The sequence below is a fragment of the Pteropus alecto genome, unplaced genomic scaffold (assembly GCF_000325575.1).
Source record: "Pteropus alecto unplaced genomic scaffold, ASM32557v1 scaffold44, whole genome shotgun sequence".
Classification (NCBI taxonomy): domain Eukaryota; kingdom Metazoa; phylum Chordata; class Mammalia; order Chiroptera; family Pteropodidae; genus Pteropus; species Pteropus alecto.
Genome location: NW_006436812.1, coordinates 3,300,697 through 3,325,642, shown reverse-complemented (window position 1 = coordinate 3,325,642; position 24,946 = coordinate 3,300,697). Strand labels below are relative to the sequence as shown.

Here is a 24,946-nt window from a genome sequence, read left to right as displayed (position 1 = left end):
TTCCTGTGAGGTGACACACCAACTCTGAGATGCTGGCGTGGGTGGTGTGGGTCCCCGCAAGCCTGGAGTCAGCTGCTCTGTGAATCTGATGGGAAAATAGCTATGGGGCAGAGGTTGCTGGGTTCATTCATTTAATAGCCAGGTCCTGAGCACCTGTCATGTGCAGGATGAAGTTGACATATCTCTTCCCTCATAGGGCTCTCAGTCCAATGGGGGATATTGACCAGAAAACAAACCATGTGATATATACACCGAGTGTACAGTGAGTACATTGGCCTGGGAAGTCAAGGAGGACTTCATGGAAGAGGTAACTTGTAGATGATGTAATGATTAATTTTATGTTTCAACAACTGGGCAAAGGGATGCCCATATGGCTGGTAAACATTATTTCTATGTGTGTCTGTGAGGGTGTCTCTGGAAGAGATTAGCATTGGATTCAGTAGACTGAGTAAAGATTGTGGGTGGACATCATCTAGACCCTTGAGGGTGCAAATAGAACAAAAAGGTGGAGGAAGAGGGAAAATCCTCTCTGCTTACGCTGAGACATCTATCTTCTGCCCTTGGACATCAGGGAGCTTAGGTCTTGTGTGCTTGCATTCCAGCTGGATTATACCATTGGCCTCCCAGTTGTCAAACTTTTGGACTCGAAGTGAATTATACCACCAGCTTTTCTGGGTCTCCAGCTTGCAGACAGCATACATGGGACTTCTCACCTCCATCACTGTGTGAGTCAATTCCTGCAATATATCTGTCTCCATGTGTCCTATTGGATCTCTTTCTCTGGAGACCCCTTAGCACATCCATTGTCATTTACTGAATGCTCAGCACATACTCTCTCCCTGCAGGAGCTTAGGTGTTCCCTTCTGGATGATAGAAGTTGCCTGTCCTTTTGTTACCAAACTGAGCTTCAGGTCCCCACCATGTGGGCTTCCATGAAGTCCCTTTATTTTTGAGGGTTTTGGAAAGTTTTGGGAAGTGCTCCCACATTCTGCAAGCACAGCCTCTGTCCCAATCAAGCTCTCTCCTGTTCCCCTCACCCCAGCCTGAGAACCATTTCTCCAAGCTGTGGCAGGCACATTCCAGGAATCATCTGCATAACAGAACTATGAAAGTGATGCTGCTATCCCATTGTATAGATGAGGAAACTGAGGCCGAGGAAAAGTAAATGATTTGCTCAAGGTTACACGGCAGAGAAGGGATGTCACATCAGCTTTGCCAGACTTCAAAGTTGGAGCTATTTCTCACTGTGCTTAGACTGGCCAGGGCAGGGCAAAGAGGAAGGCCTGGGCAGGCACATGGAGTGGGGGTTGGGGGGTGCAGAATTGAGAGAAGGCAGGCAATGACAGGAGTGTTTCTGAGCTGTGGGCCTGGCCCTGGGCCTGAAGGGAGGGTTGACCTTCCCTTGGGGGAAGGTCAGAGCCGGCTTTGGAACTTGACTCTGATTTGGAGGCAGAAGGAGCTGGTCATCAAGGCCCACCCTCCCAGGCCTTCATGACTCCCTAGGGCCTGGGGTCTCAGGCTATCACTTAAAAAAGAACCATACTTTTATTGAGGTTAGCTCAAAGAAGTTATTTACAAAACGCTTTGTGTTTTCAAAGTACAGCTTTTTCTAAAAAGCAATGTCCACCTTTAATACATGCTCTAGTACACAGGTGTGTTTTGGGGTGTGCCCATGCTCAGTACTACTCTGTGGAATTGTCTTGGGTCCGCCGGCGGACCTTTGAGGGCCCAGGGGTGGCGGGAGGGCTGGTGGGGGCTGGGGCCAGGTTCACCCAGCCAGGCCCGCGGGGCAGCACGTCGCTCTCGTTGAGTCTGCAGACTCGGTAGTTCTCGTAGTGGACGTTGTGGGTGATGTCCTTCAGATCTTGGAGGTGGGAGCTGGGAGATGGGCAGGAGGTCAGCCCAGGCCAGCCATGGCAAACCCCAGGCCCCCTGCAGCCCCCTGGGCTCCCTACACCCTCACCGGATGAGCAGGTCTCTCAGGAGGGGAAATTCACAGTGCGCCATGTTCTCCACTGCAAGACAGGACACCGAATGCCCACTGTGTGCTGCACGACACCTAATACCCACCACCGCCCTTGCCCTCCCCTTATCCCACCTCCCCGTCTTCATTTATTCATTGCTGCGTCCCCAGCACCTGGTACAGGTGGTTCCTACAAATAGTTGTTGAATCAATGAATTCACTGATTATTTATTTATTATATACTTAATCATAACTATATTATATTACACTTATTATACCATGTATAATGTATATTATATTCTACTTTTAATAATTATGTTGATAAACTGGGGGCTCAGGTCCTGGCTGCTGTTCCTTTACCTTCCAGTCTCACCCTCAGGGAGGCCCTCCTCTGCTCCCTCAGGCAGCCCCACCTCCCACCCTGCATATTTCCTTCATAGTGCTTCACTCATCCGTTATCATCTTGTTAACTCTATGGGAATAGGGACCCTGTTGGTCCTGCTTTCACTGTCTACCATGAGGAACTGCACATAGTACACGGGGCACATAGTAGGCCCACAATAAATTCTGGCACACGAATAGGGCACCTTGTGGGTGCCTGGCATTATGCAGAGCTGTGGCTCTGCCCCCTCCAACCACTCTATGAGGTTGATGTTACCATGATGCCCATTTTACTGTGAGGAAACTGAGGTCCAGAGAGTCAGTAACTTGCCTGAGGCCTCCCAGCTGTAAAGAGGGACTCATCCAAGGTCTGTCTGTTAACCACGGGGCCCTATGATAGGTGCTAAGGATCCCAAAGGCAATATAGGGCGTGTCCTGGTGCCCCACTCACGCTCCCCAAATGCCTTCACTGACCTTCAATGATGCCCCACTTCGTCTTCCGGCCCAGCACACACCTCCCGTTCACTAGGTGCTCTCGGTCAGCCCCAACCACAGCAAAGGGGATCCGTTCCTGAGGGAGGGGCCAAGATGGGAGGGTTGGTCTCCTACCCCCGGTAGAGGCGGGGCAGGGGGTTGCTGTCCTTTGTGGGGAGAGAAAGGAGAAAGTAGTAGAAGGCGTACATGATATCTAACAAGTCAGAAGATAGAAATCCAATCAGTTTCCTTATTTGGAAAGTGAGAGTCATCACAGTACTGACATAGGATGTTTGAGAAGTGCTTAGCATAATTAAAGGTTAGCAGAACAACTCTTGGAAGCTGTGTCATTACTAATAGCCACCTTACTAACGTAATCTTGCTAACATCAAATCTCTCACCTGTGAAGCAAGAACAGTAATCACCTTCAACAATTATCATGATGTTATGAACCAGGGTTTGGCCACCTGTGGCTCACAGGCCAACCAGGGCCCACCTTCAGTTTTTCTCTGTAAAGTTCATTGGTACACGGCCCTGCCCATTCAGTGACTCTTGTCTTTATGGCTTTCAGACTACCACAGTAGAGTTGAATAATTGCGACAGAGACCGCTTGGCCCACAAAGTCTAAAATATTTACCATCATCTGGCATGTCACAAAAAAGTTCGCCAAACCCTGTTGTAAATTCTAGTTGTTTACATGTTCCAGAAGTGAAGATGCAAACTCAAAAACTCCTAAGTGAGTTTGTTTTTAATTCACAGTTAATTAGTGACAGGGAATAATATCGATGCCAATAATAATAACTATCTGTTGCACATTTATTATGTGCCAGCCTGTAGTAAACCTTCGATAATGTTATGTGTCTGGATGACTTATTGAGATTTAAGAATATGCTCCTCGTATTTCTCCTAGCTCTGTTCCAGCTGTCTTTGCCCTCCTCAGGACAGAAAGCAGGAAGTTGGTTAAGGTCAGAGCTCTTTGAATCTTCCACAGGAAATCCCGTTGATTGCTCCAGAGGGGAGGGGGAAGAGGGAATGTGTAGAGAAATTGGATGCCAGACGGGAAACAGAGCCTCCATGTACAGATGTGCGGTCTGTGCACTGCACAGAGGCAACTGGTCATGAGGCAGTGTAGGCCCCCGACTGTAGAGGAAGCTGCTGCATTTTTCTAATCCAAACTAGATCACTGTGTAGGCTAGCAGGGGCCCTGCGGGGAGGGAGTTGAAGCCTGATGTCTATGGATGATGAACCCCAGGCCTCATCCTGGTGGTTTGCAGGGTCCAGATGGACCGACATTGGATGCACCACAAGGTCAGGAAGATGGGGGCTTGGAGTTAGAATTCAGTTAATTCAGAGAAAATGAAGATGTGAGCTATTTCCCTCTTCCCTTTTTGTAACGGCTTTATTGAGAAACAAATCACATATTGTAAAATTCACTCTGAGAGGTACAGTTCAATGGCTTTTAGTATATCCACAAAATTGTGCAACCATCACCACAATCTAATTCTACAGCATTTCCATCACCCCAAAAAGAAACCCTGGACCCGCTAGCAGTCACTTCCCATTCACTCTGACCCCCAGCTCCTGGCAACCACTGATCTACTTTCTATCTCTATAGAGTTGCCTGTTATGGACATTTCGAATAATGGAATCATTCAACACATGGCTTTTTATGTCTGGCTTCTTTCACTGAGCTTCATATTTTCAAGGTTTATCCATGTTGTAGCATCTTTCAGAACCTCATTCTTTTCTATGGCCACAATGTTCCATCATGTGGCTAGACCACCTTTGTTTATCCATTCATAAAGTAATGGACATTTGGATTATTTCCACTTTTTGGCTATTATGAAACACTGCTATAAACATTTGTGTACAAGTTTTTATGTGGACATAGGTTTTCATTTCTTTTGGGAGTAGAATTACTGGGTCATATGGTAACTCAGTGATTAACCTTCCGAAGAACTGTCACACTGTTGTCCAAAGCGACTGTACCATTTGACATTCCCACCAGTAATGTGTGAGTCTCAATTTCTCCACTAACTTGTTATTGTCAGTCATTTTGATAATAGCCATCCTAGTGGATGTGAAGTATCTTGTGGTTTTGATTTGCATTTCCCTTATGACTAATGACGTTGAACATCTTTTCATATGCTATTGGCCATTTATATAAATTCTTTGGGTAAATGTCTATTTGAGATCCTTTGCCCATTTTTAAATTGAATTGTCTTTTATTATTGATTTGTAAGAGTTCTTTATATAATCAGGATACAAGTCCCTTATCAGATATATCATTAGCAAATATTTTCTCCCATTCTGTGGGTTGTTCATATGACTTATTTTTTGCTCACCTTAAGTTTCTGGATGGATAGAGATTCGTACCTGCTAGAAATATGTGAACTTTTTCCTAGCTGTAATCTTCAGATGGAAAGGATGAATGAAAAGAAAATCAGGTGGCCTTGGTCCCACCAGCCTCCTGCCCCACCATGGCCTCCTACCCTGATCTTGCTATTGAGGATCCTGTCATTGATGTCCTCATCGAAGCACTTCTGCGGGTACACATCGATGTAGTGAGTCCTGAGGTCGTGCTGGATCTGGGGACCACATGCAGGTAACCTCAGCTCACCTTGTGCACTCTGCTCCTTCCCACCTCCGCTGACCACAGCCTTGGCCCAGGCACTTAGTTCACCTGGCGCCTGAAGGTCTCTCGCTCTTCAATGGTCAGGCTGTCAGCCCGTGCGATCACGGGCACCACATTCACAGTCTGGCACAGCCGCTGCAGGAACTCAATGTCCAGGGGCCGCAGGCTGCTCAGACGGGGCAGTGATGGTGGTGGCAGCAGCAGCAAGTGTATGAGTGAGGGGGGTGCCAGCCCATAGCCCATGCTGGGGCCCCTTCCTCCTCCTCCTCCTCTCTGCCCAAATGGTCCAGCCACCTCACCAGTGCCCAGTGGGCGGCACGAAGTACACACAGCAGTGCACCCGGGTGTCAGGGATGTGACGTTGGCGGGTGATAAGGATCTCCTCCTGCAGGTACCGCTCGTACTGTTCATTGATGTAGCTCAAGATGGGGTCCCAGCTGGAGTGGGAGATGGACCCAACTCAGGATCGTGCCCAGGAGCCCCACCTGCCTCCCTGGGGCCTCTGGCTGGTCTCCCCTGAGTGTGACCAATCGCCCTGGTTCTCCCGGGATGCAAGACCTTCAGCCTTGCACAGCCCAAGGTGCTTGGGCACCTGAGTATGCTCCCCTCCCCCCCACTCCCCTGCACCACCAGAGAGGGACGCCTGGCATTCTCAAGCTGAGGCCTCACCTTCCCTTGTGTGTAAAGTAGGGACTATAAGAACATACTCTGGTGGTGGTAGTGGGGAGTGAGTATTGAATGAGAGAAATTGCTGCTGGCCTGATTCAAACCACCATGGACTCCTGCCTGATAGTGGCAAAGATCTCCTGACTCCTCTCCCTGGGCCCCTTCCCTCTGCGGGCTATTGCCAACAGCAGCACAGAAGATTCTTCTAAAAGCAGGAGTCAGATTGCATCACTTTCCTGCTCAGCTTCCGGGGGCTGAGGAAAAGCCAAAGTCCTTTCATTTCCCTCCAAGGCCCTACACCACCCAACCGCTGCTTCCTGCCTGCTCGCTCCTCTTCCTCTCCCTGTTGCTCCTGCTTGCCAGCCACACCAGCCCATCCGCCTCAGGGCCTTTGCACATGCGACCCTCAGCCTTGCACACTCTTCTCCACATGTCCACATGGTTCATTCTCTCATCTCCTGGAAGTCTGTGTCCGAATCTCACTTTTTTTCAGGAAGTCTTTCTTGACTGTTCTGCTTAAGATTGCAACCCCCTATGGCTCTGTACCCCTTTAACTCTCAGAAATGTCCTGTTTGGATGGTAGAGTTTAGGCTCGCCCTCTGTGTATAGCTGATTATTTTGTGCATTGGCTGTCTGTTACCCCTGTGACAACATAAATTCCATGTAGGCGAGGAAGTTCATTTTTGTTGTTCCTTGCAGCATCCCCAGATCTAGAACGGAGCTTGCAGATAGTGCTCAAGTGCGCATCATGTGCAGGGCCGGCTTTGAAAGACTGTAAAAGGAGCAGCCCACAGAGCTCTGCGCTTAGAGGGGCCCATGCTTTGTTGAATGTTCTGCAGTCATGGTCTTACATTTTCTTGGTTTTGAACAAGGGGCCCACATTTTCATCACACTGGGTCCTACAAATTTTGCAACCACTCCTGATTTTGTGGGGGTTGTGTGTGTGTGGGTCATTGAGAGCCTAGAACAACTCTGCAAGATGGGTGTTGTCATCCCCAAGTTACAAAGAAGGACATCGAGCTTCTGTGACCAGTCCCAGGTTATGTAGCTAGAAAGTGGTCTAACCCAGGATCCTGACTCTGGCACGCGGGCTTCTAACCTCGTCTATACCATAACTTTTATTGAGTGCTTACTGTGTGCCAAGCAGCGCGCTAAGACCTTTACGTACTTGACTCCCTTCAATCTCGGAGGGAGAGCTGTGTACGGCCATTATACAGATGAATAAACTGAGGCCCAAAGATACCACAGCCAGGTTGTTCCAGGGCTGGGACGTTTCCCAGAGGCTAGAGGGGCAGGGGCACGGGCAACCGGGGCTTGGCTCCACTTCAGAAGACCCACCACTTGTCATTGTTGATCTGGTCCCCAAAGCCGGGTGTGTCAGTCACAGTCAGCTTGAGCTTCACACCCTTCTCCTCAATGACTGTGAAGAGAGAGCAAAGGAGGGGAGAGATTGGACCCAGGCGGGCCAGGATGGCGGTGATGGTGAGGGCGGGGACTCGCTCACCGTGGGTCACTGAGTGCAGCTGCAGCGTCTGGGCTGTGGTCCCCACCAGACCCGGTGGGGTGGATTTCCATACCTTGGACTTGAACAGTGTGTTCACCATTGTGGACTTGCCCAGCCCACTCTGCCCTGGGAGTAACCAGATGACAGAAATATTGGTGAGCATTTTAGGTAGCATTTCTCAAACTCTTAAATAAATATTTTAAACAAGTAAACTGTTTTCTAAGTACCACATAAATATAGAAAAGTGTATACTATCATAAGTGTCTACCTTGATGCTTACCCACCCCTTTCTTATTGAGGCAAAATTCATCTAATAAAAGATTAACCAGTAACCATGTAAAGTGAACAATTCAGTGACATTTAGTACAATAATAGTGTTTGTGCAACCACCACCTCTATCTAGCTCCAAAACATTTTCATCACCCACAAAAGATAAGCCTGTGCCCATGAAGCAGTCTCTCCTACTTCTCCCTCCCCCAGCCCCTAACAACCTCCAATCTACTTTCTGTCTCTAGGGATACCTATTCTGAACATTTCATATAAATGGAATCATGAAAAATTTGTCCTTTTGTGTCTGGTTTCTTTCACTCAGCTTAATGTCTTCAAGGTTCATCCATGTTGTAGTATGTATCACCACTTCATTCTTTTTCAGGGCTGAATACTATTCCATTGGAGAGTTAGACCACACTGTGTTTATCCATTCATCTATCGATAGGGAGTTAATATGTTTTTGCAAACCAAACAACCTATGTAGCAGCACCAGATCAAGAGACAGAACACACAGCTTCTCCTAAGGCCACACATGCCCCATCTCAGTGACTATGAGCCCAGTCCTCCAGGGACTGCCACTCTCCTGACTTAGGAGCAGTTCTACCTGCCCTTGACTTAGGGAACCACCCAGCATGTGCTCTTTCGTGTCTGGCTTCTTTTGATACTTGGTGAGATATACCTATCCCGTTTGTGGTTGTGAGGTGCTTCTCCAGCTCCGTGGGCCATGTTCTTCAATATGAAATATGCTGTGTCACAATGCAGGACACCCCTTTGTGTATATAACTGAAATTGTCCTTAGGGTTCTGCTATCCAATATGGGAGCCACGCCTGGCTATTGCCACTGGCAATATGGCAGGTCTGAATTGAGATATGCCCTTAATGGAAAATACAAATGAGGTTTTGCCGACTTGGTATGACAAAATTCTAAAAGGTCTCACGGATAAATTGTATATAAATTATTATATGTTGAGATGATAGCATTTTAGAATATATTGGGTTGAATAGATGATTAAACTTAATTTCACCCGTTTCACTTTTTAAAAGATGGCTACTTGGAAATTTAAAAATTGCATATGTGGCTCATATTATATTTCTATTGGACAGTGCTGCCTTCGAATAATACCCTTAATTGGAGCTACACACTCTGAAATTTTGTGTCTTGTTGTATCTAGTTTGTTTGGTTAAAAGCAATGTTCTGACCTATAAAATTAATTGTGCATATACAAAAATGCAATTCCAGATAAACTGACCCATGGAGAATCTGCTAAATGCTAGGCACTGTGCTAAGCCAGATGAGGAAATTGAGGCAGAGAGGGGTTAGGGACCATGCCCAAGATTGTATAGTGGTGGATTGGTGGGTTTATGGCTGGCACCAGGATCTGAGTGTGGGTGTTCACCACTTGCTGCCTCAGCTCCCCATTTTATTGCTCTGTTTGGGTTAGGTTGGGGCTTCATGTGTGATTTTTGTCCTTTAATGACTCAGCATTTCCCAGATTTTCAATTATACCCCTGCGAGGTACTTCTTAGGCCCACTTAACAGATGAGAAGACTGAGACCCCAAGAGGTGAGGTAACCATGCCTTGGCCCCTGGGGTCGCATCAATTGTTCTGTCCCCTTGTGAGCCTCCGCCCCTCACTCACCCACCACCATGATGTTGAACTCAAACCCCATCTTCATGGCCTTGATCTTCAGTTGGTCAAGCACGGCCTCGATGCCCACGTAACCAAGCATCTCGCAGGGCGGGGTCCTGGGGCTGGAGGTCCCAGATGAGCTGGGGGAGGAGGACCACCTCAGGGGGTCCATGGGACCAAGGGCACAACAATACCTGTCATCCGGGTGGAGTGGGAAGAAGGGGGTCACTGGGGCTCCAGAATGGGACCACTTATGTTATCTCATTTCTGAACCCTGACTCCTGAGTTCTGCTTCCAGACACTCCCACGCGTTATGTCTCCAAGTCCCCATGACCCAAGGGTTTTGGTGAGAGGCGCCTGGGGGAGCTGCCTCTTGGGGGAGACTGAATCCCCACCCTGAGATGTCCAGCCCCAGGGAATCTGTTCCTTCCCCACCCCAGCTTCCACTCTCACCCCACCCAATTGCCCAGGCAGGCTCTCTGCTCAGACACTCCCCCAGCAAAGCCCAGGGGTCAGACCCGTGGGGGACAGAGAGAGAAGCAGCCTCCCGTGGCACCTAGTAGCCCTGGGTTCCTGTGGGGGCTTTTGAGGCTGCCCTGTCCTGGCAGACCCTGGTGTGTGTGGTGAAGGGGAGGGGAGGTGACAGTTAACTGAAGAATCTTAGCCCCGCCCCCTCCCCATGACCTCACCTGGGGGCTCCTCAGCATCAAGGAGCCCAGGGCAGGGACAGGTAAGCTGCTCCTCCAGGCCCTTACCGACACTACCATGTAATCTTCACAAAGACCCTAGCTTAGTACTACAGACAGGAAGCCCAGGGGCCTAGGGCAGCTCCCTTGCCCTAGGTCACCTAGCTGGTATGAATGGCAGGGCTGGGCTTCATTCAGCTAGTCACTCTGAATTCCAAGATCACTCTGCCAGGGGGAGCAAACTGTGACCCACAGCCAGAAATCACAACGTCCATGTGTTTTTCTTTTGGTCTATCCATTGCTGGTGCCATAGTGTTTTAAATTGCCAGCATTGAAAAATCAAGGCATTAATTTAGCAAATATTTACCTTGTACTTAATCTGAGCATGGCATTGTTCTAGGGGCCCTACGATAGGAACTTGTTTAATGATCATCACAGCCCTAAGAAATAAGTGCTGTTACCATCCCTAGTCTACAGATAAGAAGGTCAAGGGAGTCGTTCAAGGTCACACAGTGAGGAAGTGGCAGAGGTGGGATCTGAGGCCATGTGCTCACCCTCTCCAGCCTCTTTTCTTGTTTATATGAACATCTAGATTCCCAGTGTATCTTAGAGATTGTAAACTCTGTGAACTCTGGCCCAGCCCACAACTGTTTCGAGTTGCCCTCTTTAGCTGTGCCACGTGCTCTCCAGTTTGCCATAGTCCTCACCCCTCCGTAATGTCTCCCTGATGTTTTTTAAACCAAGTCCATCTCACTCAGCTCTTTCTCACCTGAGTTTCCTGGCACCTGAGTTTGCAAGCTCTAAGCAATCCCCTGTCTCAGATGTTTGCAAATAGTTCTCAGATCATATAGATTTTAGGCTTTGCCGATCATATGATCTCTGTTGCAATTACTCTTCAGCTTTGCTGTCGTAATGTGAAAGAAGACAAGTAAAGGGATGGGCATGGCTGCATGCCAGTAAAACTATTTACTGACCCCACTGCATTCACCGGATCTCACCAACTCTGCCCCAATCCACTCACCTCAACTGTACTCTGCTCCAACTAGCCTTCTCTCCCTCTTTGCCCATGCTCTTCTACTCCCCTACCTTCTACATATCCGACAGCAGAGACTTAACCTTTCACTCTCAAGGCTTGGAGGCTGGGAGTGGGCTGGGCAGGGCCCTGGGGAGGACTGAGGCAGAGTTTGACTTATACATGGTTCCATTCCCAGCAGAAAAACCTCTCAAGCTCCACAGCTCTTGAGGGATTCGGTGAGGCTGGCCTCTTCATCAAAGCAAATGAAAACTTTATGTGGGGATGACCAAAGAATGCGTTGTGACTGACCTTGAAAGGGAGCAGATTCTGCCTCCGGGAATGTCCCCTAAGGATATAAGCCTCTCTGAAGAGAAAGAACTTTCTTTAAGAAAACCATCACATGTGAGTGATTTAGAATCCTGAAAAACTGGGGGGAAGAAAGCCTCAATGGGTACCCACAGGGACTGCAAACTTGAGGATCAGATTTGCAGAAAGCCGGATTTGCAAGACACTTGGCTATGCTGATTGGGAGAAGTCGAGGGTAAAGCGGTCTGAGTAGCATGAGAGTGGTGGGTGAGCCCAAATGTGTGCTAAGGACAAAGGATGGGATGGGATCATGGCCACAAGCTGGAGAGTAACGCAGGGCCACTTACTGCCTATTTTCATAGTGTATGTCACTGTGCTAAGAAAGCTTCTGCGTTGATTATTCTAGTCAATTCCCACAACAACCCAAGAAGGGGGATAGTATTCACACATCCATTTTACAGATGAGTAATCTGAGGCAGAGAGAAGTCAGGGACTGTGACTCAGGTCACAAGCTTGTGGGTGTTAAGGACTGGGACCAAGATCCAAGTCTGAGGGTCTGACCCTCCCAAAGCCCCTCATTGTTGCTCTGTTTGGGTCTGGGGGCTCTGTGGGTAGCTATTTTCTTTGAACACCTCAAAGATTCCCAGATTTTATTTAATCAGGTCTTATTTTCATAGTGGGAATGACAAGAAACAAAGCACCCAGGAGTCTGGACAGGAAGACTGAGGGTCAGTACAGAAAGGAGGGGACCACGGGCCTTCTGCCCACCCAGCCAGGCCAAGTGGTGGGTGCAGGGGCCCCAGTTGTCGGCCTCCCTCCCTGCTTTGTTTTTCAATTGAGATAAAATTCACAACATAAAATTAACCATTAGCCATATTAAAAGTGAACAGATCAGTGGCATTTAGTACATTCACAATGTTGCAGAATGACCTCTATCTAGTTCCAAGACATATTCATCACCCCAAAAGGAAACTATATAAGCACTAAACACTCACTCCCCATGCCCCCTCCCTAATCCCCTGGCAACCACTAATCTACCTTCTGTTTCCATGGATTTGCTTGTTCTGGACATTGCATGTAAATATAATCATATAATATGTGGCCTTTTATGACTGGCTTCTTTCACTTAGCGTCACATTTTTGAGGTTCATCCACGTTGTAGCCTGTGTCAGTGCTTCGTTCCTTTTTTTTAAAAAAATTATTTATTTAAATTAGTTTCCAGTACTTCATTCCTTTTTATGGCTGAATATTCCATCACATGGATAGACCACATTTTATCCATTCATCAGCTGATAGACACTTGGGTTGTTTCCACCTTTTGGCTGTTGTGGTTAGTGTTGCTGTGAATAGTTATGTACAAGTCTGAGTACTTGCTTTCAATTCTTTTGGGTCTATACTTGGAGTGAAATTGCTAGATCATATGATAACACTATATATAAATTTTGGAGGAACTGTCAGACTGTTTTCCACAATGGTTGTAACCCCCTCTCCTCCTTTTTGCAATAGAACATTACAGTCATTTCAAAACTATGGAGAGGATGTAGGCAGGGTGCGAAATGAAGAACCCAGTACAGAAGATCCCATAGCATGATGGTCAGGGCCTCTGAGATCTAGCCGAATGCCTGAGTCACAATTCTGGCTTCTCTGCTCACTGGGTGTGCTTGGCAGAATCACGGCCCTTAAAGACATCTCCATCCCAATCCCTGGAACCTGTGAATGTGTTACCTTACATAGCAAAGGGACTTTGCAGAAGTGATTAAGGATTTCGATGGGGAGATTATCCTGGGGGCCATTGTAATCCCAGAATTCCTTATAAGAGGGAGGCAGGAGGGTAGAGTCAGAGATGTGAGGATGGGAGCAGAAACTACAGTGATGGGGCTGGGGCACAAACCAAGGAATGTGGCCCCTAGAAGCTGAAAAAGGCAAGGAATGGATTCTCCCTAGAGCTTCCGGAAGGAACACAGCCCCACCAACCCATTTAGACTCCGACTTCCAGAGCTATGAGGTAATACATTTGTATTGTTTCCAGCCACTAAGTTTGTGGTAGTATGTTACAGCAACAACAGGAAATGAATCCTTTACAAATGTGACTGAGATGGTCGCTGAGCTTCTCAAGGCCTGTTTTTCACATCTGTAAAATGGGAATAGCAATAATACCTTCTTCAGGATTGCCATGAGGAATCAATTAGGTAATGTACATATAGCCTAACATTAGCTGACATTTTTTTCCTGCTAGACCGTAAGTATTACAAGGACAAGAAATCGTATCCACCTGGTTTACGGCCAACCTCAAGCGCTGAGCAGTCTCCGGCCCCTGATTGGTGTGCCTGGACACATGTCTGTGCTTTGCATGGAAGCAGGAGTGAGAGCTGCCTTGCTGGATAGGGTCAAGAATGGCAGGGTTAGGGGCCCCAGACCCAAGTTCTGGGGAAAGAGCGCATTTGCGAGAGGATAACCAGAGGGTTATTGTGAGAAACAGAACAGAGAAAATAAGGATCCGAATAGAACAGAGAAAATAAGACTCCTGGTATGGTGCCAGGGGCACCCCAGCCACCCAAGGAAGGGTGGTGGAACTGACTCCCCGCTGCTTCCTTTCCCCTCCTTTTTACTTTCCTCCCTCCCTCTCTTTTCCCTCTTTCTGTCTTTCCTTCATTCATGAAGTCCACAGCAGTCGAGTGTTCACTGTGTTCCAAGCTGCTTATATAGTCTATTGAGAAAAAGTGAAAATGCCCTGGAATGAGGAGGCCCACTGGCCTGTGCCTCCTGGGTCCTGCAGCACCTGCTGTTGGGAGTCAAGGGACAGGTCCTGCCCTTCCTTGAGCTACGGCAGCCCCTGGAGAGGGTGGGGCTGGTTGCCAAGGCCTCAGGTAGAATGGATCCGGAAGCAGGAAGTAGTTTGTGCTCCAGAAGTTAGGACCTGCCTGGCTGAGGGAGCTCTGAGGCAGGTCAGGGTCTGGGGGTGTGGCTGTTGGGGGAGGTGGGAGGGGGCTGCCTAGGCCAGTATCAGGACCAGGACCAGAGGGCTGAGCACGGAGAGGAGTGGATGAGAGGCTGGGGGAGGGGCCCAGGAGTGGTGGTGTGAAAGAGGCAGGGGCTGGACTGTGGGAAGCCTGTACGTAGCCTGGCCCCAGAGCCCAGGGTTCTTAGGGGCTCCCTCTGGTGTGCTGAGGCAGGTGGCACCTGGGACCCTCCAGCTGAGATGGACAACCTGGAGGAGCTGGAGCCTGTAGCTGAGGAAGTGCTGGGGAAACTGAAGAGCAGACAGCCGTTCCAGTCCAAGTGGGACACCGCTGCCTTCGTCATCTTCCTCGCCTTCGTGGGTGAGTGTGGTCTCTGCCTCTGGCCTGTCAGCCTCCCACGCCAGGTCCCAGGCGGAGGGAGGGCCATGTCTGGACACCTGTCCTGTCCCCAGGCACTGTGTTGCTCCTGATGCTGTTTGTCTGTATCCACTGTTGCTGCTGCCGTCATCGCTCCTCCAGATCCCAAGTGAATGTCAAGCAGGTGAGTCCCACTATCTTCTGACAGGCCAAGAACCACACTGGGTGCTGGACCTCTTCTGGAGGGAGGTTGGCAAGGAATGGAGGAGTGAAGCCCACCAGGCCCCTGTGCTTCTCTTGCAGGAAAGATCCATGGGAGTGGAGAACTTGGCCCTGGAACCTTAATGCGGCGAGACCCCAAGCACCTCTGCCTGTGTGTCTTGCCGGGCAACAGTAACAAGGTCTGTTTGCCCAACACCCGAGTCTGAAGTGTGTTCCAACCTCCCGTCAAGGGGTGGGCAGTGTGGGTGCCCCATCCAGATGCCCACCTGGTCCCTCAAAGCCTTCAGTGGCATGACTGTCACCAGGAGACCTTAAATAACTTGCTGGAGGTCACCCGGCAACTACCCGCAGGAGGGGAGCTGGGCTCAAATTCCGGGCCCAAACACCCAGGCAGAGCCTTTGTCACCATCCCACTCAGCCCCTTGGCAGCTGGGAGGACCCTCCCAAGGTGGAGTGAGGAGGCCAGGGGCTCTGTTGCTGGATACTCCACCCAGCTCCTGACTAGCAGGGCCCTCAGCCTGGTCCCCATTCAGACAGACAGACAGAAACACAGAGGGGTTCCAGGCAAGTCGATGATCTTTATTTCTTGGGAGGCCCTGGCAGGGTTGCGAGCAAACAATCAAGGGCACTCCAGCTCATGGTGGGTGGCTTCAGACTGCCCGTTTCCTCCTTTTCTCTCAATTCATAGCTTAGAGTCGCTTCCAGTGGGCAGCTTCACTCCCCCTCACCATCCTGGGGGCAGCTGCCATCCTGGTGTCAGCTCAGGCAGGTAGTGAAGCAGGGAGGAAGAAGAGCTCTGGGCCCGGCCCGTCTTGAGTCCAAAGGTCAGGGCTTGGAATGTGGCCAACTGTCAGCTCCACCTTCCCGACCCACCCCCATTCAAAACAAAAAACCAGCAGCGTCCCTTCCTCCCAGAAGTTCCAGTGTTCAATCCCATCTGTGCAAATGAGATGGGCAGGATGAGGCAGAGAGGGAAATGAATTGCCTGTAGTGGCGGCTTTGGCGCTGGCCCACACTTCAAGGGGACAGGGAGCCTCTGGGCAGGCGCCACTTCTCAGGGGACAGGTTCTTGGGTGCTCTGTTCAGAAAGGCCTGTAGCTCCAATAGCTGGAGAACACAGAGATCTGGGGAGGGAGGAAGGTGGGGGACATGGTGAATGGTGGTGCCTGGCCCCTGTAGCACCCTGTGACCCAGGTAAGATTTCAAGGTCATCCAAGGGCAATGTGTCAGGGAGAGGACACTGTTGCTGAGGACCATCATGGCCCATCTGCCTGGTGTGTGCGGAGGGTACAAAAGACCTTAAGATTTGGGGATGCTTCGGAGTTGTAATAAGAGCCATTGGAATCCCGCCACAACGAAGGGGCTTCGCAGCCTATTGCCTGGCTGGCCCGATCTGCCTGAGCATGTGGCCCGGCCCCGCCCCCATGCCCCTACCTTATCCTTGAGCTGCTGGCAGAGCTGCAGGGAGACGGTGAAGAAGACGAGGGCATCGTTGAGCCACGGGATCACAGACTCCACCTTGTGCACATGGCTCACCTCCAGACGCTGGGAACCCCACTCACTGAGGGGAGAGGGGAGGGTTCCTGAGCGCCCCCAGCTTCTGAGGTGCAGAGCGTTGGGGTGCAGAGGGTGCTCCAGGGCAGCCCTCCCAGAAGCATACTTACAACATGGCCCCTGGGCTGTGGAGCACAGAGCCTCCAGCTGGGCGGAAGTTCTAGGCAGAAGAGTACCAGACCCAGTCAGGCCCTCGGGGCTGCAGGGCATAGGCCCATGGGGACGGGAATGGGGGACAGAGGTGGGGAGGGTCCTGCTTACCTTGGTGGAATTGGGCTGCAGGGCGTGCAGCTGGTACACGGTGAGGCAGAGCTTGTTGAGGTTGATATACACATTGACCAGCAGGTCAGAGGGCAGGGCAGGGGCAAACATCCGCTGTGGGGCAGGCAGGCAGGCAGGATGAGGGCTGGGCAGACACAGGCCCCCAAGAACCACCTCGGGGGATCCCAGCCCCTATTCTATGGACTGGGGCTTCCAGACTCCCCAGGTGCCCCAGGTAACTTCCTGCTCCACTGGGCTTGGGAACCACTGACTCAGACCAGGGGTGATGTATCTGGGGGACACAGAATGGAAGCCAAGGACTCTATCCCAGAAAACTGTGCATAGACATAGACGTAGAACTCAGACTGATGACAATTTGGGGCTTCCAGGACCCCTTGGTACCCCTGTGTCCTTCCCAGGGGACCCCTTCTCGGCCTGAGGCACTGACCGTGAGGCCACTGGCGGCGATCTCAGGCAGAGTGAGGGTGGCTGGGGTGGTGAGCCGGTTGCGAGCTCTGGTCAGCTGCAGCATCACGGCGTCCATTAGCTGGGGGGGGTGAGGGCTGGTCATAGCTGCTGCGAGGGCAGCGGGGCCAGTTCCTGATCTTTCCCCCCTCCCCCAACCCCATCATCACACAGCGACAAAGTTATGATGGCTTCCCAGCCCCTGCCCGGGTGGTCCTGTTCTCAAGGCCTGAACCCCCAAAGCTGGGGGCTTGTGAAAGATGCCCTTCGTAATTGGTAATTGAGCTCCAGCTGGTGTAGCAGGGTAGGAGGACTATACTGTGGACCATCGGTCCAGGAGGTTCTATCGCATGGGATCCTGGGTGTTGGTCCATTGGAGAATAGAAGATCTTAGGAGTTAGTCCCAGGGGCACAAGGGCTTGGCGAATGGAGTACAGGCAATGGATGAGTTTAGAAGGAGCCCTAATCCAACTAGGGTGCAAAGGAAAAGGGAAGGCTTCCTGGAGGAGGCAACAGGACAGCTGAGTTGAGGCCTTAAGTCAGGTACCAGCCCTGTTTTCACAGGTGAGGAAACTGAGGCTCTGAAGGGGTAAGGTCACAGTGGAACCATCTGAACTCATCCCTTCCCTCTGCCATGGAGCAAAGCCCTGGCTTGGACGTCTCAGAGTCCCAGCTTCCATAGCTTCCGCCTGTTGCTGTGGGTGCCAAGGTGACCTGGCTCCCAGGAAAGGCGAAATTGTTGGGCAGGGGCATGGGGGCTGCACCTTATAATCCCCAGGGCAGCCGCAGTTCTGAAAGGGACCTTAGTCCATCTAGTTCCAAATTTCATATGAGGAACCAGAGGTCGAGGGGGTAGGTAAGCCACCTGAGAACATACAGCAAGTCAGAGGCAGAGCTAAAGCATGAGTCCAGGGCATCCAGGCTCAGCTCTTCCCTCCATGCCTTGTGAATTGACTGTTAATTACAAAGGTTTTTCTATTGCTAGTACTACTACTAGCAGCTACTACTTACAGAGACTTACTCAGGGCCGCTTTACCTACATTATCACAGTTGGTAGTCATTACCTCTTATCTCCCTTTTACAGGGGAGGATGTTGAGGCACAGAGTGCCTAAGTAAGTGACTTGAGGTTGTAGAGCTTGTAGTAGAGGCCCTAGGGTCAGAATCCAGGTCTGATTCTGGAGCTTGGGCTGTGAGCCATTTGACTGTGGCTGATGGACATGTGCACACTAGGAGGTTAAGGGTCAACCGTTAGCTACACTGGAGGATGTGGGGGCAGAGCTCTCCAGAGGCCTGGTCAGGACTGGGGGTGGTGAAACTGGCTCCCCTGTCCCTGCAGGCAGCTCACCTTAAGGACCTCTGCTCCTGTCCTGAACTGGTAGCTCTCGTCCCGGTTGTTGAGGAGGTAAATGGCTTGGCTCACGTGGTTTCTGGCATCCTGGATCTGAAAACAGGGTCCACTCAGTGGTCAGTGGGCTGGGCCCCAGCAGGGAGAGGTACCAGCTTCTGAGCAGCCAGTCTCCAGGCATCAGCTCATGGGACCTGACTCTGAGGGGTTGTCATCCTTAGAGGGGCGGGTGGGTGCTGCTTGTCTGACCCCTCCCTCAAGCTGTTGGCTTTGTGCCCTGGTTGGGTGCCAGGCACATGGCACAGACTGAGGCAGGCTCAGACCCTGGCCTCATGTAGCTCATCTTCTAAAGGAGAACAGATGGTAACAGAGTAAAAGCATAAGATAACAGACTGTGTGACTTATACAAAAAAAATAAGCAGGGCGGCGGAGTGGGGTAAGGAAGCCTCTTCTGATTGGGAAGTCAGAGGTGGCTCCTGAGCTGACACCCATGTGATGAGAAAAGCTGGGGGAGAGGACTCCAGGCAGAGGGACAAGCATGGGCAAAGGCCTGGAGGTAGAGACTGCTGGTGGCCAGTTCAGAAAGGGGGTTAGAGGCTGGGGCCCAGTCACATAGGAGTTGGTAGGGAGCATGGACTTGGTTCCTAAGAGATATAGGAAGCCCTTGAAGACTCTGGACACGGAGTGACTTGTTCAAGAGTATCCCTGTGGCTCCCGCTGGGGCCTGGGGACCTACAGACAGGTTCTCCATCTCTCAAGAGGCTAGGCCCTGGAGCCCCAGGCCCCGCCTACCCCAGCTTCGCTGCTAGGAAACAAGGAAACACCTCAGTCTTGCTGTGGTCGCAACAAATCCCCACATCGGCCAGCCCCTAGAGGCCTTAGCACCGTGCAGGCCTGTCCCTGCCTGTCCCTGCCTGCCCTTGTGGCCTGAGCTCTGGCCAGGGAAGGGCCTGGTTTACCTGCTGCAGCTTCCACTGCTTGTCCTCCCGGAAGGCAAAGTGCAGCAGCTGGTTGTTCCGGGGCATCTTCAGGTTCACGTCCTGATGGGCAAGAGTAGAATAAGCTAGGCAGAGGGACACTCTCCTGCTTCTGACCACTTCTGAGTCCTTAAGCCAGGGGCTGAAACAGGGTGATTGTGGTGGCTCAGACCCTAGCCACTCCTGGAGGAGAGGGGAATTCCCAAAACCTTTGCTATTTGGAGGGTGACCAGGGAGGGTCAAGAAACAGGAACTCAGGTCTAAGAGGAACCACAAAGAAATGAAAGGGAAAAGAGGCCAAGAAAGGGGAAGGTGGCCTCAGCTGGGAGAAGGTGTGGGCAGACAGGGAACATTTGCACAAGGCAACAGACTAAACACCCACCAGTGAAGGAGAGGGACCTTCCCCCACGCCTTGGCGCCTGGCACAGGGTCGGGTGCAGATGGAGCTCAAATGTTGGCTGATTCCACTTTGATCTGGGGCCAGCCTAATCCTGCCAAGGCCCATGCTTCACTGGGTCCAGACTCTGGGCTGGGCTGTGTGCAAAGTATCCCCTTCCTGCACCTCTCACTGAAGGCACACATTAATCCCATGAGAAGGTTGGGGGTTGTTGTCATTTTACAAATGAGGAAACTAAGGCCCAGAGAGGTCAAGGATCCTTCCCAGAGTCACACAACCAGCCGGTAGCAGAACTGAGGTAAGCAGGAGGGCCCTACACTCTTCCCCGCTGGCTTCTCAAGCAACATGGGAAGGGGAGAGGGGCCAGGGACTCACCGCCTGGCTCAGCGCGTCCCCTTGCAGAGTCAGCACGCCCTTCACCTGGTCTGTGCTACAACACGTGGGGGTCAGAGCAGTGTCTGTAGCTGCCCCCTCCTACCACCCAGCCCTCCCAGTGGGCTGCCCCTGGCTGTCACAGGATGGTTCAACCTGTCCCATCGCACACCCTCTGACACTGGAGCTGAAATCAGTTTTCAGGGTAGGGCCTTGGTCATGCCACCTCTTCTAGTGGGTATCCCAGGCATCCCCTCTCCTAAGGAGCCCATCCCTCTGGTTTCCGCAGAGCTCCGGCTCACCTACAGCTGCCCAGGATGAAGTTCTCCTGCTTGGCCAGCCCCTCAGTGCCTGAGCCTGGCAGAGTGAAACGGAGGGACGCCTCCTAGGGTGCAGAAGGGAGTGGGGTAAAGTTTACCTAATCCAGCCCAGGGCTCCTTCTGGAAGCACCACTCCCAGGTCCGCTAGCAGAGGAACAAGGTGGGCTGGCCTCACTGAAACACCCTACCCAAGCCTCCAGGGCACCTTCCCGCTGCTCTGGCCCCTCCCCCACAGCCTGAGTTTCAGGTCCTACCTGAGCCTATACCTGCTTTTTTCCACATTCCCTGGGCGCCTAGCCAACTGTGCCCAATATGGGAATAAAGGACAGAGATACCCTCCTGGCTTGGCTAAGGTGCTCAGGTGTGGGGAGCAGAATCAGGGAACCCCAATAGTCATGGCAACCCGCAATTCTGGCCATACCAGGCTATCCCTGGACATTTGTGAGTTGACAGGCTTATCATCACGACAGCCCTCTGAGGCCGGTACTATTATCTCCTTTTTGCAAATTTTTAAAGGAAGGGTCAGAGATACTGAGTACTTGGCTAATGTCTCAGTACTGGGGTCCTTCAGATCTCAGGTTAAATATCCCTGATTCAAAGGAAGCCTATCCCGCCCGATACGGGGTCTCAACCCAGACCCATGGCGCTCACACAGATGTTTCTGGAATCGGGTAATTGTCTGCTGGCGCCTCCAACTAGACTCCAAGTCCACTGAGGGCAGGGCCCCGTCTGAACACCGCGCATTGCGTACACAGCAGGCGCTTGGGAGGCAAGCGCAGCCGGCCGGGGATAAGGAGCCGTGGCAGGAGAGGCTGGGGAAGGTGGGCGCGCGAAAAGGCACACGGCCACCCTGCGAGGCGTTACCTTGAGGATGTCCTGCAGCTGCCTCAGCACGGCGTGCACCTCGTCGTGCAACAGCCAGCGGAATTCCTCCTCCTGCGGGGACAGGCCGCTGTCAGCCACCCAGACCCGCCGCCCCCTCCACGCTCCGGCCGCCCGCCCGCGCGCCTCACCAGCACTGCCCGCTCCACCGCTGTCGCTGCCATCGCAGTCGCCATAGCCGCCTCTCACCGCCCAGCGACCGTCTCCCGCTAGCCGTCCGTCCGCCGCTCGGTCGATCCGCGACGCTCGGGGCCACCTCCGCCTCCGATTGGCTGAGAGCAAGCCAACCCCGCCCCTGAAACCACCACCCCTGCCTCCGATTGGCTGAGCGGTGCTCGCCCCGCCCCTGGCTCAAAACGCAGCGAAACAGAACTAAGCTGGCGGGTGGGCAAACCCTCCGCGCTCTCTCCCGGGACCCCGCCGGCACCCCGCCGGCACCAGCCTCCGGCGCCGCGTCCAAGGGTGTGCGCCATTTGGAGAGATGCGACCCTCGTCCCGCCCCTCGGAGGCTCTGATAGGGCGCCCTGCCCCACTTGCATTCATAGATTGGTCTGTGGGATGGCTTGCTCTCGTCGCGACCGGCGATTGGCCGACGGGCAGCCTGCTCTCGCTCGGCTTCGCTATTGGCTCGCTGGTTCCGTTGGTCCAGGAGGAAGCCCCGGGCGGACTCGATGAGGCCGCCGCCCCGCCGACTTATCTTCCACCCTCCTCCTCCTCCCTCCACCACTCGGCGGTCGGTGTCCAGGCGCAGGTCACTGCCAATGTAATCGGTCACAGTTGTGTTACCAAGAAACGTTTTATTTTGCTTGCAGTAGCTTTTTGTTAATTGCACAAAATCATGTTTTGTTTTTGCCATTTAAACATTATCACACGATCCTATTCTGAAAGACAAATGTTCATTAAAAACAAAGCAAAAATAAAAATTCACAACCTTAATTACCTAGATTTGTCATTTAAAGGAAAAAAAGGGGTGGCAGAGGGGCTTTCTTACAAGCTTTTTCACAAGTGTCACATTTTCTCCTTAAAAGGGAAGGATTTCAAAACAAAGGTGAAATAGCTTAAACAGAAATATTCATAAAAAGGAACTTTACAGAACTGTCAACAATATTAAGACAACATTGACTAACCAGTTTCATTACAGCATCTTCCCCCACTCCCACCCCCCCAGTGTCCAGCTAGGACTATAACAGGCTTTGTGTTCAGACAGAAAAGAATTCAAAATCTCAGTGAAATCAACTGTGCCGAAACCCCACAGGCATCTTCCCTGCCCTCCCCCCATGTCTTCTGAGATCCCCCTAAGAACCCTGGGTTCTGATCAGTGGAAAAGGGCCAAGGCTGTGAGGGGGAGGGACCTACACCAGTGTGGCCACCTCATTATATATATGTAATTAGTCACTACAAATGCTGACCTTCTGCAAGGTGTGACTGGAAAATCCAACCCTTGCAGAGGGAGACAATATTGACATCCTTTAGGTGACTTCTCCTTGTTCTTATGCCATATTCCAATCTCCTCTGGTCCCCTATCCAAGGAGAAATGCTAGGGCCTGGAGGATGTCTTGGATCCACCTCTGAGGGCCAGTTCAGGTTCAGTCAGGCCCAGTTCTCCTCTTCCCTCCCGACAGACCCCGGGGCCCTGGAAGCACCGAAGACCATGCTGCTGTCTGAAGTGAAGACACTCATTCCTGTTTCAAGAGCTGAGCCTAAGAAATGGTCATCGTTGGTCAGGCTGGGTCTGGGCCAAAGGGATAGACAGACAAGAAATACTGTCTCCATGGAGGAAAATGGAAAAGGGAGGGGAACAGAGAGGTGAACATGCGGAAGACGTGCAGGGCAGGCTGGACAAGGAGGGACCGCTGTGAGGAGACCTGGGTCAGGGTGGCTCTTCAGAACCAGGTGAAGAGTATGTGGCATAACGGAAACCAGAAGGAGCCCATCACCCTTCCTCTTCGCTCCTCACTGATGGTCCTAAGAACCCCCTTCCCAAGGGCTGGAATGCAAATCTAAATACTAAAACAGCCTGGTGAGGAGTGAGCTCCTCCTACACCAAAGTAAGGAAGTCTGATCCCAGCCCAGGGCTCCATGGTGATGGTGACTTCTGGGATGGATGCTGAAGAGCAGCAAGGAAAGCAGGCTTCTGTGAGGCTCACCTACAAGCTGGCTATTTGCTGCTTTCCTGTGAAAGCCAGAGCCCTGTCTTCACTTGACTTTGCTAATCTCTTTTTAGTTCACAAAGGCATTTCTGGAGAGTTGGTTGCACACTGGTAGCTTAAACATGACAATCCTCATCAGCTGGTCACCTGAGGTTGGAGGGCCCACAGGACCCTCCATTTAGTCTGTGTTGGTTCATCTTGGCCCAGAGCCTCTCTCTACGGCGGAACCAGTGGGGGACATGGAAAAGACCACAGCCTCTTCGCTCTGAGGGAAGCAGTAGAAAGGCTTCCAGTTCTCACTGCTGATTCTAGTTCTTCGATTGGTAGGATCTGAGATAAGACAAGCTTGGAAAAAGGAAAAAAAAAAAGCCAGGCAACAGTTTCTGGGCAGCTTCTATCCTGGGGCAAGAGCCAGTGGTGTGTGTGTGTGTGTGTGTTTGTGTGTGTGTGTGTGTGTGTGTGTGTGTGTGTGTGAACACACAGCCACCTGGTCCGAGGGCCACTGGCCAGCTCAAGAGCTTGCCCACAGGCCAATCTTGCTGATACCCCTCCCCTTCCCAGAACCTTGAGGGGAGGAGTGATGCTGTGTGCTGTGCTGATGCCAAGTCTCAAAGTCTGTATAAAAGGAGATGGAGACAGGTGGACTGGTCCAGAGTGAAGTCCCAGGACCCCAACTCCGTGTGAGGAAGAGGGGGGTCAGGGAAGATTACGGGGGCAGGGGCTTAGTGTATGTAGGCCCGGTACACAGCAGACATGTCGTTGTCAGACTGGTCCAGTGCCTTGGCTCTTTTGTACACCTGGAAAAAAATGAGATGGGCTCAGTCTCTGGCCACACAACTGACTTATTATAGACATGGATCTGCTTCCTGGAGGTAGTTCTAGATGTGGTTAGGCAGGTGGGTTCTGGAGTCCAGGCTGTCTGGGTGTGACTCCTGGCTCCTTCGCTGACCTGTCTAACCTTGGACAAAGGGCCTCAGCCAGTGCTTCTTGATATTATGAGGAAGGTGACAGGGTTATGGTGAGGATTAAATGGAGTAAGGGATGTAAAGTGTTCAGAGGGCCAGCATAGGGGCAGGGCTCAGCATTGTTAGCAATTATAACCACGCCCTTTTCTGCTGAAGACCCTTTAAGGACTTCCCGTGTTATTCTCTG

At 51.5% G+C, this 24,946-nt stretch overlaps 4 protein-coding genes across 8 annotated transcripts in view; 1 reads left to right on the top strand and 3 right to left on the bottom strand.

Annotated features, from left to right (window-relative positions):
• Positions 1-1,682: 1,682 nt before the first annotated feature.
• On the bottom strand, positions 1,683-9,696 carry SEPT12 (septin 12). Its single transcript, XM_006914177.2, has 9 exons — positions 9,534-9,696; positions 7,624-7,749; positions 7,458-7,539; positions 5,753-5,890; positions 5,502-5,619; positions 5,311-5,406; positions 2,819-2,915; positions 1,964-2,015; positions 1,683-1,878 (listed from the first exon to the last, which is right to left on the bottom strand). The coding sequence occupies exons 1-9, from the start codon at positions 9,694-9,696 to the stop codon at positions 1,683-1,685; spliced, it is 1,068 nt and encodes a 355-aa protein (XP_006914239.1).
• A 5,034-nt stretch (positions 9,697-14,730) lies between these two features.
• Positions 14,731-15,193, top strand: SMIM22 (small integral membrane protein 22). The gene is made up of 3 exons (XM_006914176.1): positions 14,731-14,851; positions 14,944-15,032; positions 15,152-15,193. Exons 1-3 carry the CDS (start codon positions 14,731-14,733, stop codon positions 15,191-15,193), a joined length of 252 nt encoding a protein of 83 aa, XP_006914238.1.
• Positions 15,194-15,628: 435 nt separating this feature from the next.
• On the bottom strand, positions 15,629-22,278 carry ROGDI (rogdi homolog). Of its 3 annotated transcripts, XM_006913852.3 has the most exons (11): positions 21,776-22,278; positions 21,627-21,698; positions 20,745-20,827; positions 20,446-20,500; positions 19,656-19,736; positions 18,697-18,792; positions 17,334-17,432; positions 16,886-16,999; positions 16,735-16,784; positions 16,505-16,631; positions 15,629-16,194 (listed from the first exon to the last, which is right to left on the bottom strand). In XM_006913852.3, exons 1-11 carry the CDS (start codon positions 21,818-21,820, stop codon positions 16,153-16,155), a joined length of 864 nt encoding a protein of 287 aa, XP_006913914.1. In that variant the 5' UTR covers positions 21,821-22,278; the 3' UTR covers positions 15,629-16,152. The 3 variants fall into 3 exon arrangements, with proteins under 3 accessions (XP_006913914.1, XP_006913915.1, XP_015446563.1); XM_006913853.3 differs by lacking the exon at positions 17,334-17,432; XM_015591077.2 differs by lacking the exons at positions 20,446-20,500; positions 20,745-20,827.
• A 143-nt stretch (positions 22,279-22,421) lies between these two features.
• The window catches only part of GLYR1 (glyoxylate reductase 1 homolog), a 32,519-nt gene continuing 29,994 nt past the window's right edge, over positions 22,422-24,946 (bottom strand). For all 3 annotated transcript variants that reach the window (XM_006913851.3, XM_015591075.2, XM_025048243.1), the window contains exon 16: positions 22,422-24,591. In XM_006913851.3, the coding sequence (XP_006913913.2) occupies positions 24,517-24,591 (75 nt within the window). In that variant the 3' untranslated portion in view covers positions 22,422-24,516. The remainder of the gene's footprint in view (positions 24,592-24,946) is intronic.

Bases quoted from the DNA above. Each gene is read 5' to 3' on its own strand.
- SEPT12 (XM_006914177.2), bottom strand. From the start codon at position 9,696: ATGGACCCCCTGAGGTGGTCCTCCTCCCCCAGCTCATCTGGGACCTCC. The intron at 5,620-5,752 runs GTGAGGTGGCTG...CCGTCTGAGCAG, and splicing joins GTGCCGCCCACTGGGCACTG to CCTGCGGCCCCTGGACATTG. The intron at 1,879-1,963 runs GTGAGGGTGTAG...CCCATCTCCCAG, and splicing joins CTGAGAGACCTGCTCATCCG to CTCCCACCTCCAAGATCTGA.
- SMIM22 (XM_006914176.1), top strand. From the start codon at position 14,731: ATGGACAACCTGGAGGAGCTGGAGCCTGTAGCTGAGGAAGTGCTGGGG. The intron at 14,852-14,943 runs GTGAGTGTGGTC...TCCTGTCCCCAG, and splicing joins CATCTTCCTCGCCTTCGTGG to GCACTGTGTTGCTCCTGATG. The intron at 15,033-15,151 runs GTGAGTCCCACT...CTTCTCTTGCAG, and splicing joins CCCAAGTGAATGTCAAGCAG to GAAAGATCCATGGGAGTGGA.
- ROGDI (XM_006913852.3), bottom strand. From the start codon at position 21,820: ATGGCGACTGCGATGGCAGCGACAGCGGTGGAGCGGGCAGTGCTG. The intron at 17,000-17,333 runs GTCAGTGCCTCA...CCTGCCCCACAG, and splicing joins TCGCCGCCAGTGGCCTCACG to CGGATGTTTGCCCCTGCCCT. The intron at 16,632-16,734 runs GTAAGTATGCTT...CTCTCCCCTCAG, and splicing joins CACAGCCCAGGGGCCATGTT to TGAGTGGGGTTCCCAGCGTC.